At 37.1% G+C, this 18954-nt stretch overlaps 3 protein-coding genes across 4 annotated transcripts; 1 reads left to right on the plus strand and 2 right to left on the minus strand.

Moving 5' to 3' along the window:
- Nucleotides 1–1225: 1225 nt before the first annotated feature.
- On the minus strand, nucleotides 1226–4419 carry LOC132797372 (CXXC-type zinc finger protein 1-like). 2 transcript variants are annotated; one of them, XM_060809102.1, is made up of 4 exons: nucleotides 4111–4419; nucleotides 3894–4015; nucleotides 3078–3817; nucleotides 2683–3021 (listed from the first exon to the last, which is right to left on the minus strand). In XM_060809102.1, the coding sequence occupies exons 1-4, from the start codon at nucleotides 4138–4140 to the stop codon at nucleotides 2819–2821; spliced, it is 1095 nt and encodes a 364-aa protein (XP_060665085.1). In that variant the 5' UTR covers nucleotides 4141–4419; the 3' UTR covers nucleotides 2683–2818. The 2 variants fall into 2 exon arrangements, with proteins under 2 accessions (XP_060665084.1, XP_060665085.1); XM_060809101.1 differs by having other exon boundaries at nucleotides 1226–3817; nucleotides 4111–4417.
- Nucleotides 4420–4912: 493 nt separating this feature from the next.
- Nucleotides 4913–6177, plus strand: LOC132797374 (mediator of RNA polymerase II transcription subunit 20). Its single transcript, XM_060809104.1, has one exon. It carries the CDS (start codon nucleotides 5025–5027, stop codon nucleotides 5790–5792), a length of 768 nt encoding a protein of 255 aa, XP_060665087.1. The 5' UTR covers nucleotides 4913–5024; the 3' UTR covers nucleotides 5793–6177.
- A 569-nt stretch (nucleotides 6178–6746) lies between these two features.
- On the minus strand, nucleotides 6747–18857 carry LOC132797373 (programmed cell death protein 4). Its single transcript, XM_060809103.1, has 4 exons — nucleotides 18098–18857; nucleotides 13674–15308; nucleotides 12447–12586; nucleotides 6747–7792 (listed from the first exon to the last, which is right to left on the minus strand). The coding sequence occupies exons 2-4, from the start codon at nucleotides 15054–15056 to the stop codon at nucleotides 7720–7722; spliced, it is 1596 nt and encodes a 531-aa protein (XP_060665086.1). The 5' UTR covers nucleotides 15057–15308; nucleotides 18098–18857; the 3' UTR covers nucleotides 6747–7719.
- Nucleotides 18858–18954: the final 97 nt, after the last annotated feature.

Genomic DNA, 18954 nt, shown 5'->3' on the forward strand with positions numbered 1-18954 from the left:
AATTCAAATAAAAAAACACTTCAATATTTCAATTATTATGGAAGAAAATTATTTTGCATTTTGAGCGTATAGTCAAAGAAGATTATACAAAAATATTAAAGAAAATGCATACAAAGAGATCATGAATTCCAAAATGGGATTGTTATGAAAGAAAATTATGTTGAATAAAAGAAGATTACTTCAATTTTTTAGAATTAAAAACATATTCAAGAAAATAAAAATAAATAATAACTCAATTCCAATATTAAATTATAATGGAAGAAAATTATTTTTACTTTGAGTGTTTAATAAAACAAGATTATACAATTTTTCCGAATTATAAAAGTATATAAAAAAAAAATGTAAATAAAAATATAACCAATTTTTAAAATAGGGTCAATGTGGAAGAAAATTATTTTGTGTTTTAAGCGTACAAAAAAATATAAAAAGATCAAGAATTCCAAAAGGCGATTACTATGGCAGATTATAACATTTTTCAGAATTATAAAAATATTAAAGAAAAGCCAAATTAACAGATCAATTCGAAGATGGGATTAATATGGAACAAAATTATTTCTGAATTATAAAAATATACAAAGAAAAATTGCAAAAATATTAGAGAAAACTCCAATAAAAAAAATTCAATTCCAAAATGGAATTATTATTAAAGAAAGTTATTTTGTGTTCAATAAGTAAAAAAAAAATATCAAATTTTTCAGAATTGCAAAAATATTAAAGAAATTGCAAATACAAGGAATTTTTAGAAAAAATTATGAAAAAAAACTGAAAATTACACAAGATGACTTCAATTATGATTATAATAATAATAATAAATAGTTACATATAAATAATATATAGGTAATTGTATGGTGAGACAATTTACAGTGAACAAAAAAACATAAACTGAAACAATTTTTAAAATAAGTTAAGGTTATTTTTGTAGCTCGGGATTAACACTAAATTTTGGGCTAAGATTGATTTTAGAAATTAATGTTTTACTCTCCAAATATATAAATTCGTTCATTTTTTGTTTATCATAAGAATTTGTTAATTTTTGTAATTATCTTACAACAGAAAAGTAATTCCAAAATTCTTCTTGGCTCTTATTGAAGTGCTAATAAAAAATAAAAACATTTTTTGATATATGTTTCTAGAGAATTATTCACATTCCTTCACCGGTATTATAAGCAGCTCTTTAAAGATTCCCCCTTTTAAACAAGTTTTCACAAAAATACAATTCGAATGTTTTTCTTTTTTGTGTTTATTCTAGGAAATGAGTATAAAATGCCATTCACACTTAAGTCAACTAAAAGATTTGTTTGTTTGTTTTTTTTTGTGCTTACAACTAAATTATCTTTATTAGAATTGTTGATGTGGGTGGTTCTGCTTAAATAACTCTAAATATAATATATATTTATTGTGGAATATGAACGATGTTTTTTAAACCTGAGTAGCAAGAAAATTGAACATGATGATTGAGTATGAATGATGCAATGATTGTCGGGTTTGTCCAGCATTTAATCGGCGACAGGTTGCTATCAATAAATGAATATTATATATAGTTTTTTGATGCTTAGTTTTCAATAACAAACACCGAGTGGTGGGTGGGCAACAAATTTGCCGCACATAGCAACCTTCTAGCGCACTTGCAGCACACAAACGAAAGAGAGAGAGAGAGAAAGAAAGGGGTGTGTGTGAAAGAGAGAGAGAGAGATGGAGTAACCGGTTTATAGCTCGAAATGTGTTGATCAGGTTGCCGATGGTAACGTTGCCCGACAAAATATATAAAATTGAATCCATGGTGATCGATGCACAGTTTTACAATTTACAACTATTTTTCTTTTTTTGTTTTTGTCTATGTTTGCTTAATTCAAAAAAATTAGTATACCGATTATAAAAATTACTTATGTATATATATATATATATATATATATAGATTTATATATATCTATGAAAAAAAAAAATAAACACGATGTGAAATTAATTAGCTAGCAATTTGCGTTTCATAATTTGTTATTATTAATGCGGCAACTTCTATTGAAACATCACCTGATGATGATGATGTTGTTGTTGCTGCTGTTGTTGTTGTTGTTGTAGTTGTTGTTGCAACTGTTGTTGCTGCTGTCGATGCTGCAGCTTTTGTTGATAGTGTTGCTGCTGTTGATGTGGCTGCTGCTGTTGTTGCTGCGTCTGTTGTTGCTGCTGCTGATGTTGCTGCTGTTGTTGTTGCTGCTGTTGTTGTTGTTGCTGCTGGTCGAATTGCGCTTGGCGTCGCTTCTGCTTCTCGAGCTCAGCAAAATGCTCCTGCTGCTTGCGCACCAATTCATCCATCACCTCGTGATTGTACGTCGAGTGGAGCATCAAGCCGAGCAAATTGGCACGCGAACTCAACTGCTGACGCAACAGACGCTCCTGCTCCATGAGGTCATCCATTTTGAGCCACTGCCGGACACGCTCCAAGTCGATTTCCGCCCGCCGAATCTTCTCCCAGGCGTAGTGCTTGAAGCAATTCTTTTTGGGCGCCCGGCAAAATTCGCCGGTGGGATTGAACACATTGTTGACGAGCGGCGAGCCGCAGACATCCGTATCGCTGACCTTGGGATCCTTGCTGTGCTCGGGACAGAGGACACGCAAGCGTTTGCAATACGTTTTGCTGGCGGGATTGTAAAAGTCACAGAACATATTGTTGCCCTCCATGCGTGTCTGAAAGATACTTCCAAAGCTGGCCTGCGATTCGTATTTGTTGAAGCACTTCTCCATGTGCTTGATCGCCGTACGCGAATGTATCTCATGGCCACACGTTATGCAATACATGCTCTGCTCATCCTCCACATCGGCGTTATCCTGCGGCCGCTGTGTATCGATCGAACTGCGTTTCGCCCGCTCCACCACCATATTCAACTCCTCGGCGCGCTTCTCGAGCTCGGCGAGCGCAAATCGGACCATCGATTGCTTTTGCCTTATGACCTCCAGTTGGTCGCGATTCTCTTCGGTGGCATGGCAGGGCGTTAGATTCCATTCCTGGAGACGTTGCGGCAGCACCTGGAATATACGATTCGTAGCGAGATTGAAGCCGCACTTGTCGCTGCAGTATTTACTTTGCGGCCGCGCCTGGAAGCGACAACTCGGCCCATGGCATTGCCGAATCCCCTCCAGCTCTGGGTGCACAAATATCTCGGGACTTGCGGCTCGCATCGCTTTCGTCTTGCGCTGCTGCTGCTGGAACTGTTGCTGCTGCTGCTGCTGATGGTTGGCCTTCTCACTGCGCTTGCGACCCGTCGTCGTCGTTGTCGTGGTTGTCGCTGTTGTCGTGGCATTTGCTTGCATCACACAATTGCGATAGATGCATCGGGGTTTGTGGCCAACGCGTGTGCGGCATGCATCGCATTGATTGCAATTGGGTCGCCGGCAACCTTCGCAAGTGCCACAGCGACGTCCGGCTTTTGGCTCTCGGCCCGAGGCATTGTTGCTGCCGCTGTTGTTGCCATTGTTGTTGCTGTTGTTGTTCTTGCGAGCAACACCACCAGCTGGCTGCTGATTGCCACCACTGTGCGGCGGCAACGTTGCACCATTGCCGCCAATTTGTGCACCAACCTCCAAGTTGCCGCTATTATGAATGTTGTTGCTGCCACCGCTGCTGTTGGCCGCTGTTGCGGTGGCCGTCACGGCGGCTGCGGTGGCGGCAGCCCGTTCGGTGGCCACCAGACGGAAGATGGTCTGGAGTTCGGGATTCTCTTTCTTGCATTTGCGGCAATAATACTGCTTAATGTGTTTGGCCTCCTTTTCGGTGATGCCAATGCAGTCGCCATGATACCATTCCTCGCAGCCATCGCAGCCACTAAAGCGAGAGAGATTGGGAGATAGCAATGATTAGTTTGGAATATACACATCTACATTTACCACTCGGTTCGTACATCATAAATCGTGAGCAATCGGATGTGCGGCAAATGCAATAGGCCTGATCATCCTGCTTGAGTATTGTTGCGATTTTCGATTTGCGTTCGGGCAGATCAAATTCACGGGCAATCTCCTCTTTCTGCAAAACATTTCACACATTTAGTCAATTTGAAATATACGTAAATGTTTTGTTAATTGATGATTGTTTGTTTATTGTTAGTGTTCTGTTATTACCGATCGCTTGTATTTTCGCTTATCCGCCATGCTTGTGTTGTGTTTGTGGCCTCCACCACCAAAACTCCGCCACCCACAATCAACACAATCAGATATGTAGCTATGTGGTACAAAATTGTTGATTATATATCGATGTATCGATAGCAGCGGCCAGGCTACGATAGCTACGTATTACTACTGCACTTCTTGTGGCTTATATTGTGTGATTTCATTTGAATTCGCAAAAAGAATGAGTTGATAAACAAATTTGTAATTTGCACTTGAAATTGTTGTTTTCCTTTTTGACATAAACTTTAGTGTGCTTCAATTATCGAATTTGCAACTGTTAATTTTAGGGCGACCGTTTGACTTGATATCGAACAGCTGTTCAGCATGTAAACAAAACTTGTTGTGTCTTGTTTATGCCGCAAACATAATAAAATTTCAGTTATTAAACGATTTGCCCTGCATTGCATAAATTATGTGTCAATTGCATATTATTATAATTACATATTTACTAGTGCTTTTTTCCATATTTATCGATAAAACATTGTGCAACTAACAAATAATAATATTCTGGGTGTGAGAATACAACAAATTCCAAATTGCATTTAATGCAAAAAACAGTGCAGTGACATTTATAAAAAGCAAATTATAAATACTCACTATGTGTGGACATGAGTTTTTGATACTTGCACGAGTGCAGGACACACAGCTGGCACAACATTTCGGATGGCAGCGACATTTTTTATGTACAATCGATAAATCGATATGCGCGTTAGTATACTAGTAGTATTAGTAGCTGTATTTTTCGTGATTTTCTAGGCATTAGTTTATGGTCACACACATTCGCGATACACCAAATTGCTGGTAAATACTGCCAAATACAAGAAGTAAACAAAAATATTAAAAAGTCTATAAACTAAACACTTGGCATGGGCGTCACCGTGCTTCAGCCATATCCACTGCCCGAGGGCAAGAGCGGAGCACACATTATCGACCATCTGGCGAAGCGGCTTTTATCGTTGGGCGCCACACATGCCGGTCAATTTCTCGTGGACTGCGAAACATTCATATCGACGCCACAACACGGGACACCAGCCCGTGCCGTACACGTACTGCACAACTCCGAATACCCGGCCTCGACATTCTCGATCATCGATAATGGCAATGGGAAACAAGTGGCACTTGTTGCGGACAGCATTTTCGATCTGTTGATGCTGAAAATGACATCGACCTTCACATCGAAGAAGCAAACAAAAATCGAATCGCGTGGCGCACGATTTGAGTACGGTGATTTTGTGATCAAACTCGGCTCCGTCACCATGATGGAGCACTTCAAGGGCATACTCATCGAGATCGAATATCGGCCGTGTGTGACGCTCTCGTATTGCTGGGAAATGATACGGGAAATGCTGCAAGGTTTCCTCGGCATCAATGTGGCCAAAGAGTATCCCACGTATTTCACCACACAAACCATCATGAATGCGATGGGACAGCAGCAGTTGCATGCCAAACAGAACGACATCTATGAGCCCATGGATACGGTCAAACAGTATCTGGAGCATTTCACCAACTATCGCAAACATGTCCAGATCCATGGCGCCATGGGCAGCGGCGCCTCGTCGGTGGGCACCGTCGGGGGCGGTGGTCCCGGCGGTGTTTTGTTGCCCTCATCGGTGGGCATGGGCGGGCGGTCATGATGTGAACTAAAGCTGGAGCCCCCGGAAGATTCGGCTGCCGCTTAATGCTTTAAATTTTCAGAGATTCGCGATTTTTCATATTTTATTTTATACGTATTTTAACACAATATTGTTGTATATAATAGATATATATATCATTTATATGTATATATATTTATTATGATAGTATTTCAAAAATCTTCGTGTATACATATATATGTAAGTTGCTCGAAATTATCGGCAAATCATATTTTATAGTGCACATCCTTCATCATCCCTTTTCTTTTCGCTCTTTCGTAATAAGCTAAAACACTTTTTATTTTACAGAAAAAAAAGAAACACAAATTGTTTAAGGATAAAAGAAACAAAAAATGAAGAAAAACTTCAAAGATAAGCATAATGTCATGTCATGATCGAAAAATAAATATATCCTCTTAAATTTTTTTAAAAAAATGCGCATAAATATATATAGATTTATTCAAAGCATGCGAACGAAAAAAAAAAAATGTATGTTGTGTATATAGATTGTGTATTATATGTAAGATTTAAGTATATAATATAATGTGTAAGGAGTCTTGAAAAATAATGATTTTTGTTTTTTCTTTTGTTATACTTAAGCATATAATAAAAGTTCTTTTTTTTGCAAAAATTTATTCTTACTGCAATTGTAATAGTATAATAGTATGTGTGTGTGTGTTTAAATACAATACAATAAAAATTATAAAAAAAAAATTCATAATCGAGACCAAATTTCAACAAACCGCAAATTTAGTGACATCAAAAAGAAAAAAAGTTGAAACAATTTTAACGAATATGGAATTTAAATTGGAGTTATCTTTCATTCTTTCTTCTTGTATCTTGAAAGTGATCGATACAAGTGTGTTTTGAATATTTTTTTCGGTTTTTTTTTGTTTGTTTGTAATACAATATTTATGCTCTTGCTATTGTTGTTGAAAATGTTAATTATATAACACAATAATCGTAATATACGGTTTTTTTTTTGTTTGCATCTAATTCTTGCTTTTATGCTTTTTTGTTTGTTTTTCTTCTCATTTTTTTTTTTGTCGATTTTGTTTTTTTTTGTTTGTTTGGATCTCTTAAGCTTAATTGTATATCATAATAAATTGTAGTTGCATGTTAAATGTCTAGTAATAATAACGTTGTCTGTGTAAGTGTATTTGTGTATGTGTGTGTGTGTGTGTTCTGTCTGCTTGTGTATAACAGTTCTGTATTACGAAAATTTGCATGCAGTTGTTATAACTGCAGTTTTTAGAGCTCGTTCTCCAGTATATATATGTGTGTTTGTGTTGTGTTCTGTTGTGTGTATGCAACTGTCTGTCTTTGTAAGTGTAGGAGTATGTGTTTATTGCTGTTGTTTTTTTTTGCGATTTCGTTATTTCCATCTCATTCCTTTATGTAGTTTTGTAGTTGTCGTTGTTTGCTGCTGTTGTTGGTGTTGGTGTTGTTTTTATCATCTCCTTTTTGTCGCGCTCATTTGCTTTGTGTTTTCTTCATTTTTGTTGTTGGTTTGTTTGTTTTTTTTTTACAAATATTTTAAAATAAATTTATGTTATATGTAGATATATGTATGTATATGTATATATTATTCATGTAGTTTAAACGGAGATCAATTTCCGATTGATTGTTGTGTATTTGTTGTTGTTGTTGGTTTCTTGTTATATTCTTTTCTTTTGGTTTTTATTATGTTTTTCTTGCTTTAGCCGATGGATATCCTCACTCTTCTTCTGCAATCGTCTCCTCTCTCTCTCTCTCTCTTTCACTCGTAGCCGATCACTCAAGCACAGCTCTCTCTTAGAAATTGTTGTTGTTGTTTTTGCCGCTTGTACTCGTTAGTTGCTTTTGTTGTTCTAGTTCGTCTTCTAGTTGATTTTGAGATGCTGGTTGTTGTTGTTGGGGAGAGAGATAGCAATCAATCATTTGTCGATTCTTAGTCGCGCATGGGCAAAGTTGCGGGCTTCACGTGGCCACCGTCGCCCTCAGAGACGAAACGCTTGCGACCACTGCAAAAGAGAGAAGCACAAAATAAATACGTTAAATCAAGTCGATAAGCGATAGCCAAAAAAAAAGTGCACCCAAAAATTGCTTAAATCTGACTGTTTACCGAACGAAAAGCTGAATGCTATGTCACTCATTCAGCTTCTGAGCTGGGTGCCCAATCGAGAATCGATCGATATACACTAAATAATCGATTAATCTAATTTAAATGTGATTTGCATACAAATTGACTAAGAAATGAAAAAATACCAAAAAAAAAAAAACTGTAATATTTAATTTTCAACAATTGTAGGGGCAACCCTCGCTTAGCAGACTTTGTTGTATATCGAGTGCATTGCCATAAAACCAAATTGCATGCATTATGCAATGTCAAAAGCAAATAAAAATACCAGAACATTACGAAAATACGCTTTGCGAATTTGGCAAGCGCCTTCAAAAAAAACAAAAACGAAAAGAAAAAAAACTACAAATACAAAACCAAAATCGGAAAACATTGAAGAAAAAAGAAATCTTAATGCGTTTTACACGAATTTTGCAGCAAAAGTTCATTCAACCGTTGACCCTTTTTGCTCTTTCTCTCTCGCTCACTCTCGCAACAAAAACTGCAGCGACAAAACAGCTGTGCGACAACAAACGAGAAAACACATTGGGGGGGACAAAGGGAAGCAGCAGCAGGAGGGGGGGCAGGCAAAGACACAGTGCTGCGCAGCAAACTCGAAACTAGTTTTCGCATCGTTCACACACTAGTTGTGCGTTGGTTAATCTCAAGTGTGTGTCTATAGCAAGCAGCAACTGAAAGCAACAGCAGCAAAGGCCGGTATCGAATTTTAACCTACATCAACATCAAAGCTTTATTTGTGCATATGTATAAAAATAAACTAACTATAAACAGCAAATGCAATCCAGGGGGCTGCATGCGGGAGTAACAGAAGAGAGAGAGAGAGAGAGACGAACAGAAAGAAAGAGAGAGGGAGAGAGGACATTATTGTGTCGACGTTGCAGCAGCAAGATAGTGCAACAGATAAAGCAGCTAAAAAAAATACTAAACGAGCTAAAACAGTTTTAGTGCAACCAACACGCACTTTAAATACCCTAACTAAATTTTTAGTGCTTTGGAAATGTTTGGCTTTTATAAATATTTTACAGTTGTGAATTGTTACAACTAATATTTTATATAAAGGAATTTATTTTACTTTGTTTATTTATATTTCTTTATTTTTTAATAGAAATTTATTTTTCTTTATTTTTGTATATAAAGAAGTATTAATTTACGTTTTTTATATATATAAAGAAACTTATTTTACTTTATTTTTTATATAAAGAACTTTATATTTCTTTATTTTTTTATAAAAACAAAATTTATTTTTCCTTATTTTCGTATATAAAGAAATATTCATTTTTTTTTGTTTTATATAAAAAAATTTACTTTAATCTTTTATATGAAGAAATTTATTTTAATTCAATTTTTTACATTTAACAATTTATTTTAATTAATTATTTTATATTTAAAAAAATTTATTTTAATTATTTTTTTTGTTTTTTATTTTACGTAAAAATATTTATTTAAGCTTTTCTTTAATTTTTTTATTTAACACAAAGAAATTTAATTGACTTTATTTTATTATTATATGAAAAATCCATACAAATAAAAGAAAAATATTGCAATTGTTGTAAAGAAATCTAATAAAATAAATGCCACAAATATCTTCTCATTAAAAAAGTATCGTAATAAATATTTCTTGTCTAAATGAGAGCTTGTTAAATGCAATAATATAAATATACCAGCTTCTCTATAGTTCGTGATTGTTTATTATTCTATTTCTGTAGGCATCACACAATTATACAACAAGTGTAATAAACTAGATATGCATATCGTAAACACTTGAAGTAGTCTCTCAGGCAACTCAGCCACCTCTTCAACGCACAAAGCACATTACATTAATAATAGCCTGTCAGGTTCATGAATATAAGATACTGCGCTCACAGAGATCATCGCATCTCCATATATAAGTTACACACATTTTATCTATTCCCCACAGGCATATAATAATATCTGTTTAAAATGCTTACATCTGTGCAAATATTTGCACATTGTCTAGAAATTGTTTGCAAAATACTTAAGAGCATTCAATTTCGCTTTTAAGCAAGTATTTAGCAGTTAAGTGGATTTTTAAATATTTTTATTAGCAATTTGGTTAAATAAAATATACAGAGATATGGAATTCATTTTTTTACGAAAATGTAGTTCTGACTTAAATGATTATTATTAAAACTGAATGAGCTGAGATTTAAAAAAAAAAAAAGTATCCATATAATTGAGTTATTTTTATTTTAGTTATAAATATGCTAAACGTTTTTCTTTGTGGTTTTCATTGATTCAGATATGTGTTGAATGCAGTTGTCAATCAGTTGAATAAAAATAAAATTGAATGTAATTAACAACGAGTTTTTGGAACCATAAAAAAAGGTCTGTCAGCTTTATAAAAAACATCTATTTTTATCAGAGACTGTAATAGTCTTCAGTGCATTTAATATACTGAATATAATACTGTATTATGAAATAAGATATTATTAAAAAAAAAATATATAAAAGTATATTAAATATACTGAATATAATAATAATACTGTATAATGATTGTATTAGATATGTTTAAAAAATGTATAAAATTGTCTAATTTCAAAAAATTAATTATGTTTAAAGCAGTTGTTATTAAATTTACTAAGACTTTTTTGTATTGTTTCTGGCTTTTTTTTTTTTACTGCATTTTTAGCTTTTCATAAAATCTCTGCAGCGTCATTTTATTGCAGGGTATAAAACGTAACGATGTCGCGTGTTTGTGTGTGTGTGTTGAAGTGAATGCTTCTGTTAATGTTGTTGCTGTCGCTATTGTTGTTGTTGTTGTGACTATGTTAAGTGCCAAAGAGCAACAGCCGGAGCCAAGGCGAATGCAAAATGCAACTGCTGCAATGCCAGCTAAGCTCACAGCAACAGCAACAACAACAACAGAAACTGCAACTGTCTTTTGTTGTTGTTGTTGCTGTTGTTGTTGATGTTTTGTGGGTGTGGCGGAGAGCAGGTCGATAACAGCAACTGCTGCAGTCGCTTAGTCGCCAGTTTTACCTTCTCCAACGTTGCTCACGATCTTGAGTCACATGCAGGTTGTTGCACCACCCAACGGAACAGCAACAACAACGACAACCAACAACAACAACTGCTTGTAACATCAATGCCAACTTTGTAGGTGCGCCCAGCGCGATAAGCAATCGATAACATATAACATATCGATATGCATGTGTGTGTGCGTGTGTCTTTGTGTTTGACTAGAAACTTAAAAACAAATAAATTGCAGACAAGTCACACGAGCTAAATAAATATTCAGTAACAAAAAGTAAACAAGAAACAAGATTGCCAACCTTAGAACACAAAAACAAAATCCAGAAAAAAACATAAACAAATCACATTAAAACTAAAACGTTCTTAAAACTTTAGATACGCTGCTGGCATTATTTCCAGCACAGCGATAAACAACATGTGTGTTTATCAGAGATATTTTTGCACTGCGTCAACGGAAAGTGAAAAGTGTTACCCAATAAACAAAGCTCGCAAGTGTAACCCAATTCAATTCCCTCGCTATGGATTATGGGTTGCACTTTTTTTCGATGACAGTTAATTCGGTGTTGCAAAAATATTGATAAATTGTAAATACTTTTATACTTGCTAAAGCATTCCAACTATTTACATACATACATACAATGTATGTTTGTATATACACTATGAAATAGAAAAACAACAAAAGCAATAAAAAAAAAAAACATTAACCGGCGCCTGATAAACCGGCCCACAATCGACAGCTGCGCCTGCCTCAACTCACCCAAGCAAAGACGCTGACGTTGACGCCAACGTCGACGACGACAGCGCAAAAACCAAACTGCGCAATAGAAATTTCATAAACAAACACATACACACGTACACAAAGTCATACGCACCATCATATACAGCATACATACATACATATACATAGAAGTGGAAAGAGGAGGCAAAGCAAAAGCCAAAGGAGAACGAAAACGACGCGACGTGCGACACATATAATCACACAACAAGCTTATGTATGCGTATGTACATACATACATATAAATGTATGTATGTATATATGCACATAATAATAAACAAGTCGAAGAAGAAGAGCTGCAAAATGCCGGCAAAAAAAATAAAAATCAAGTTGACGAGGCAAATAAACACAGACAACACTACAACTTGTATGAGTGTGCATACATACATATGTACATATATGTATGTATGTATGTATATAGAAAAAGCACAACCAGAACAATAACAGCAGAAATAATTGACTATATGCACTCACACACACACATACACATGCAGCCGGGGAGAGCCACAGTGACTGACAAGATTACGTAAAAGCTTCTTTTTTGTTTTGTTTTGTTTATTTTGTTTTCGGCACTGTAGTTTTTGTTGCCCCCGACTGTGTTGCTGTTGTTGTTTTTTTTTTGTCTTTGTTATTTACTGCTGTTTTTGTGGCTATTTGTGGTTTACAGGTGGGCCGGACTCAAGTCCATATAAATATGCATATTTTACACCGATCGTACATGGGAGTGGATGAAAAGGGGGAGGAGGATAAGAAGAAGAAGAACACTTACCGTGATGGCACATTGTTGATAATCTTGTCGGTTAGAAAACCGGCACGATTACAGCGCTCCACAAATCGATCGAGTATTATGTACGCCAATGGCACGTCCAGCACGATGTCCGCCATATCATCGTAGACTCGCATGAAGCCCTAGAAACAAAAACCGTACGAACGTAAGACAATAACAATAATAATAATAATGATATAATTGATGAAAGTGAGAGCAGATTGGTTCTATTTATTGTCATAAGCGATAAGCGCGTAGACTTGTTTATTGTTTTACTTTTGTCGGATGCCAAATTCCACAAGCATTTGAAATTTATTATACGAGCTTGTTTTTTGTATATATTTTTCCCTTTGTGCTAAGCTTTCTTCAACCCTCTCTGAAGTAAACCTTTTGAGAATCGCTGAGAAAGGCATTTCATTTAGAAAAATTTGCATGAATTACAGAATTCCATGCGAAGCCTTTTTTTTACTTTATCTTCTTATCTTATTAAAACGATCGCCATCGAAAATTGTGATGGTAATATTTTAGAATTTCCAGAGTATTTGAAATTTATTTATTTTCCCTTAGTGCTAAGTTTTCTTCAATAATATCCCTTACAAAAAGCACAAGCACCCTCTCTGAAGTAAACTTTTTGAGAATCGCCGAGAAAGGCATTTCATTTCCATGGGAAGCCTTTTTTTGCATTCAAACTATCTTGTGATGGTTTTATTTTAGAATTTCGAGAATGTTTGATGCGCCTGTTACTAAAAGTTTTCCCTTTCATTCCATATGTATTTGTCATTTAATTTGATAGCCACAAAATTATCTAATCGATCGATAACTTCTATGGCAAGATTTTTAATGACTGTGGCTATATTTAGCCTGCTCAAAATAAAAGTTATCTGATTAAACAACAAGAAGTTTGTTGGTCGAAAAGCCTTATCAAATAATTGATAATATATTTGTGTTGTGTTTTCAATTTTCATCTATTGATTTATGACCGAGTTTTATTGTTTGAGGTTTGTTATCGTTATAAATTCAAAAGAAACTCTTTTGCCCCACTGTGCTTCCCCCTAAAAATATTATATACCCGCTGCTATTTTAATGAAGCTTTTAGTTGCTGTTGTCTTTGCAGAAACAGGTCACTATATTCAACGATTTACGAGTGCTTTTAGTGGGTCTAACAAACAATATCTAATCTAGTTATAGAAGAAGGGAGGACGGGAGGGAAGGGAAGGAAATGCTGCTTACCTGCTCCATGCCCGCTGGCAAAACCAGACAGGTTAAATCCAGCGATTTGAGCAGCTCACACATGGCCTCCTCGGTGGTCTGACTGAGCGATTCGAGAGTCATCACAATAGCCTCATAGACAAGCTCATGATGATAGTGGGGCACCTCAAGGGCACGGAGACAACGCTGCGCCTCGGCGACATCCCGCGACGAGAGATACTCCTTGAGGAGGAGGGTCATCTGCTTGGTGATCGTCTTCACCGGTCGCAAGGGACCGCCCATGCCCCAAACGTTGTCGAGATGTGCCCAGACCTGCTTGTGGAGCAGGGCGTCGGCACGTCGCAACGCCTGCTCGGCGTGCTCGTTTAGCTGCTGATGCTCCTCGGGTCGACTGACGAATTTCGGTGGCATGCAATCGTCGGCGATGGCGCGGGCCATGAAATTGCCAAGCATGACGGGGGCCTCGGGGGTGTCGAGTATGAGGTCGGGCAGATTGGCCAACAGCATGTTGAAGCCCTTCTCGATGTCCTTGCCGGTGATGACGCGACCGTAGAGATCCGAAATGAGCACCGAGGTCATTTCCCGCTGCGAATCCTTGTGATCCATGGCAATCTCGACCAGTATGCTGGTGATGTGTTCACGCAACGGACTCTGCAGTATCTCATCGAAGCTGACAGCCACCTCATGGGTATCGCCATGCTCGTAGTACTCGAGCACGATCGGTTCGGCGAGCTTGAAGAACTCCTCGGGTGTGATTTCGGTAATCACTTCGCGTAGCTCCACATTCCGATCGTTGCACTCGCTATCGTAGTTGGGATCATTCTCATCCTCATACACCTCGGCGAGTACCTCCGAACCGGGCAATCCCCACACACCCTTGCCCCCGGCTCCGCCCTTCTTGGGCAGTCCACGACCGCGCTGCAGATTCCGGGATCTTCGGCTATTCTTCCAGCGACGATGCGGCACCACATACCCGGTGCCCGCTGGAAGGATGCCATTGGACAGCGATGAGAGTGCCGCTGACGCATTGGCGCTGGAACCTGTTGCTGAGCTGGCCGATGCACCAGATGCATTTGATGCACTGCCTCCATTGGTCAGCGATATTGTTGTACTGCTGCTGCCGGCATTTGATCCGCTGCCGCTGTTCTGTCTTTGGATGAGGCGACGTGCCTTGCGTTTGATCCGACCATCGTGTCCATCGCCCACGGGCAGCGGTTTTTTCATGTGACCTGATCCCTGATGATGATGATGATGCCCATTCGATGAGCCGCTGCCATTTAGCTCCACTGCCTCGATTTCGCCATTCAATTCGCGTTCCACGGAGCTTTCCTTTGAGTCCGAGCCATCCCCAACGCTTGACGTGTCGCCATTGGCGTGTTTGTTGCTGTGCGACTCTAACTCCATGCTTCTACTGCTTCTGCTTCTGCTCCGCTATCTGTCTCTTTTTTTCCTTCTAGCACTCTTGCAATGTGGACTTTTTTCTGCTGCCCGCGTTCTTCACTCTCTCTTGCACAGTGTTTTGGAATGCACAACAAGAAGCAACAACAACTTTATCCTCTCTCTCACTCGTTTTCTATTATCTCTTATTTTGCTTGTAGGTTAGTTTTGTTGTACTGTTTTACCAGGTGCTTGACTTCTCCTGTGAGTTTCGATAGACTGTCGATTAAATATGAGAAACAAATCAAAAGTAAAGCATTAGTCAGTGCCTGCTAAACTGAGGTTTCTAATTTCAAATATAATACACACTACACTAAAAATATATAGAAAATATTATAAGTGAAGCGTTGAATAATTTATTGAATTACATACATATACATATTTACTTTAATTTCATACTTTTTTTTTATAGTTTTCTGAACTTTATTTATGGATAAACATATTTGTATTTCATTAAATTACATTAAGTAATTGATGAGCAGTTCAATTTGTTTTCTAGCTATACTACTTGGGATCTTAGAAATTTCTTTAATTTCTCAATAGTTTACTACTCTTCTAATAATTAAGACCTTCATCTCTTTTAGTCTTTTTCTATAGTAATTGAATGCAATAATATTTGTGCTTTTGCATTGCCAATAAAATAATTTATATATTTACTTGACTATAAAGAAGAAATGTAGATTTCCCCACGCTTCAAGTTGAAATTTTCAAAACATTTGGCGTGCGTGACCAAAATATAGTTTTCGTTATTAAATTTATGCAACAAGGCTGAATTAGATATAAATACAAAATAAAAATAAATTAATAGAAACACGTTAGTCAGAGTTTATAATATTGCGCAGAAAACGATGGATAGAGGATTTACTATAAAACAAAACAACTATCGATGACTAAAGCTGTATGGAAGAAAACGCAAAAGTTTGCAAAATCCAGAGCTTTGTTTGTCTGTCTGATGTTTTCTTAGACACAACAAGGCGGCTAGACGAGACTATAGTCGAGAAAGGGATAGCAATATCGACGAGACGGCGACCGTCATCTAGAAACTAAAAATACACAAACATCCACATCACATCACACCAACACATGTATACATATGTATGTACAGTTTGTTTTTGTTTGTTATTGGTAATATTACATTCATGTTATTGCAAGAAACTGCTCGAAAGCAACAACGCATTAAAGAACAGGAATTATGATGGAATACGGCAAAGCTCAAGTTACACAAATACATAGATATCTATGTATGTATGTGTGTGTGTGTGTGTGTGTGTGAAAGCAACTCACTCAAAACTCCCTGGGCAAATTCAAGGTCAGGCAGAGACATAGAAACACACGCACACACCATAACAAAAGAGCTACCGTTAGCTTTGCAACCCTCGCTCGATGCGATGCAAAGGAAATTGACAAACATTGTTGCTATCTCACTTACTCCCAATAAGCGCGATGGAATTGAAGTTTTTAAACACGCACATAAATACAGCTGTTCTATGCCTATACATACAAATCGAGCATTTACTTGCACATAATGCGTCTATGTTTTGTAAAGAATAACGGGAGATTTATATGCATTTATATACATATGTACATATGTACATAATGTGTAAGTTTATTGCGTTGTTATTGTCACCTGCACTCTTCCTTTCCCTTTTAATGTACATAACAAGCTTTATGTACGTTCACACATCATATAAACAAGCATACACATACATTCTCATGTATGTATGTATGTAACCGGTTTTATGTTTGTTTTGCCCGGTTTAACCTTGAAAATTGTTCCCCTTACTAACTTTCTATGTTATTATTGCCGCATTGCGTTGTTGTTATTGCTGTTTCTGCCTCTGCCTCTGTTTCGCACTTGTTGTGTACCCTTCTTCGTTCCTTCTTTGCTTCTTTTTTTTTGGCAATGTTTAGCATAAATATACATACACACGCACACACACTTAACTTTTAAGCTTGTGTGTGTGTGTGTGTATGGGCTCTTGGCTGTTGTTGTTTTGATGCGTGCTTGTTGTAATTGTTTTCGACAGAAAGTCTCTGCAAAGCATAAACACCGACTGACGACGCGTTGCCGAAATTGCGTCGCAAAAAAGAAACGTTGAGACGCAGACAGCGAGACGCAATGGTTGCAGTACAAAAATGTATGCTACAGGAAAACAGTGCCGTCGCGATGGTTAGTAAAGCACAATTACATACATATGTGGTTTATTTATTTACGTTATCGTAGATGAATGTAAATTATTTATTTAATTATACACATTATGATGTATAAGTACATATAAATATAAGAGCTGGATGTGTTGCGGACATGCACTAATATTTTCAGCGACACTGTCAATTGAGCATAACAACCAATTGATGGACCGATCACAACAACACGTTGAAGAGTGGAGAATTATAAACATACACACGTACAAACATGTGTGAGAAGTCAAACAAATTAGCGACAGTGGCAACGCCAAACATGGCGCTGGAAGATTGTCGAAAATATCAAAGACAACAACAAAAAAGTAAAACACAAATATAAAATACAAAAGAGCAAGAAGCAAAACAAGTCGGCGCGCAGTTTTCCCTCCCCCTCGCACACGACCCACTGAGATGATGCTTTCAGCTATGGCTGTGTGCGTGCATGCCGGCCGAATTTATCACGTACGCCATGCACACGCACACACAGCCACATGCACCACACATTGGCCTCTTTGCCAGCCCTTTAAATTTGAAAGCTGCGTAATTATGCTGCAAATTGATATTGACTTACTGTTGCGTCCAACTGCATTGGTCAACCAATTATTTTGGTACGGCACTGTAACAACTACATTTCATTTATTTTTTGTTTGTTTTCGTCGTTTTGCTTTGTGCTTAGGTTTACCGGCAAATGCCGGTTATATATGTTTGTACATATATTCAATTATTTAGTTATTGTTGTATGTACATGGAAAACAAAAATACACATACATATGTATGTACATGCATATAACTCCCCCCACCCTATGAGACTTCAGTAAACTTACCTCGATGTGAGTACTTTTTGTGATTGCCTTTTGTGCTCTTATCCGTCTCGCGGCGGCGGCGACGACAACAACAACAACGTCAACGTTAATGCTGCTGGGCTAAAATGCAGCGACGTTGACAGCGATGTTGGCGCGCTGCTGCAGCAAACTGCTGGAGCCTGTTTTTGCTGTTGCTGGTGTTGTTTTTGTTTGGCAACTTGCTTTTGGCGTTGGGATTCGTTTCGTCTCTACGCTTGTGTGTGTGATTTTTTTGTGCTACGCGTGGGTTTTGTTGGCAGCAATAGATGTGAGAAGAATATGCACACAAAATGCAATTTGGTGAATTTTTATATGTTTGTTTTTGGTTGGAATCGTTCAAATGTGTTCTGTTCGCACTTGTTATTATACGACAATGTATAAATGTAACAATAAAAAAATATGTATTCCGTTTAGAACATAAAATGCCTGTTCAAAAAAACACCCACACACACAATCAAAACCAATTGGAATCTGCAATGCACTTATCCATACATCAATCAATCAGTGTGTGTATTAAAGGGCTCGGAGCTTTTGTTTTTTTTGCGCGCTGCACAACACAGCTCGCGTTCTAATTCGAGCTGATTTTGCCAAATTACAATTTTTTTGAATTTTTTTTTTTGTTTTTATTTTTGTTCAACTTGCAGCAAAAATTGCATATATATGTATATATGTATGGGCTTTGGAATAGAAGATATTGAGAAGATATCCGTAACGAAGCGAACACGATGAAAAATCCACTGAGAGTAACATCTGTTGGACGGTGTGGCTGAAAATCTAAACATAGAATATAACAAATTGATACTAAACTTGAGCGTCAAGCAATTATACCAAAAATGGGA

The sequence above is a fragment of the Drosophila nasuta genome, chromosome X, assembly GCF_023558535.2.
Source record: "Drosophila nasuta strain 15112-1781.00 chromosome X, ASM2355853v1, whole genome shotgun sequence".
Classification (NCBI taxonomy): Eukaryota; Metazoa; Arthropoda; class Insecta; order Diptera; family Drosophilidae; genus Drosophila; species Drosophila nasuta.

Bases quoted from the DNA above. Each gene is read 5' to 3' on its own strand.
- LOC132797372 (XM_060809101.1), bottom strand. From the start codon at position 4,140: ATGGCGGATAAGCGAAAATACAAGCGATCG. The intron at 4,016-4,110 runs GTAATAACAGAA...AATGTTTTGCAG, and splicing joins AGCGAAAATACAAGCGATCG to AAAGAGGAGATTGCCCGTGA. The intron at 3,818-3,893 runs GTACGAACCGAG...CTCTCGCTTTAG, and splicing joins GATTGCTCACGATTTATGAT to TGGCTGCGATGGCTGCGAGG.
- LOC132797373 (XM_060809103.1), bottom strand. From the start codon at position 15,056: ATGGAGTTAGAGTCGCACAGCAACAAACACGCCAATGGCGACACGTCA. The intron at 12,587-13,673 runs GTAAGCAGCATT...TTTTGTTTCTAG, and splicing joins TGCCAGCGGGCATGGAGCAG to GGCTTCATGCGAGTCTACGA. The intron at 7,793-12,446 runs GTAAGTGTTCTT...TCTCTTTTGCAG, and splicing joins ATCAACAATGTGCCATCACG to TGGTCGCAAGCGTTTCGTCT.
- LOC132797374 (XM_060809104.1), top strand. From the start codon at position 5,025: ATGGGCGTCACCGTGCTTCAGCCATATCCACTGCCCGAGGGCAAGAGC.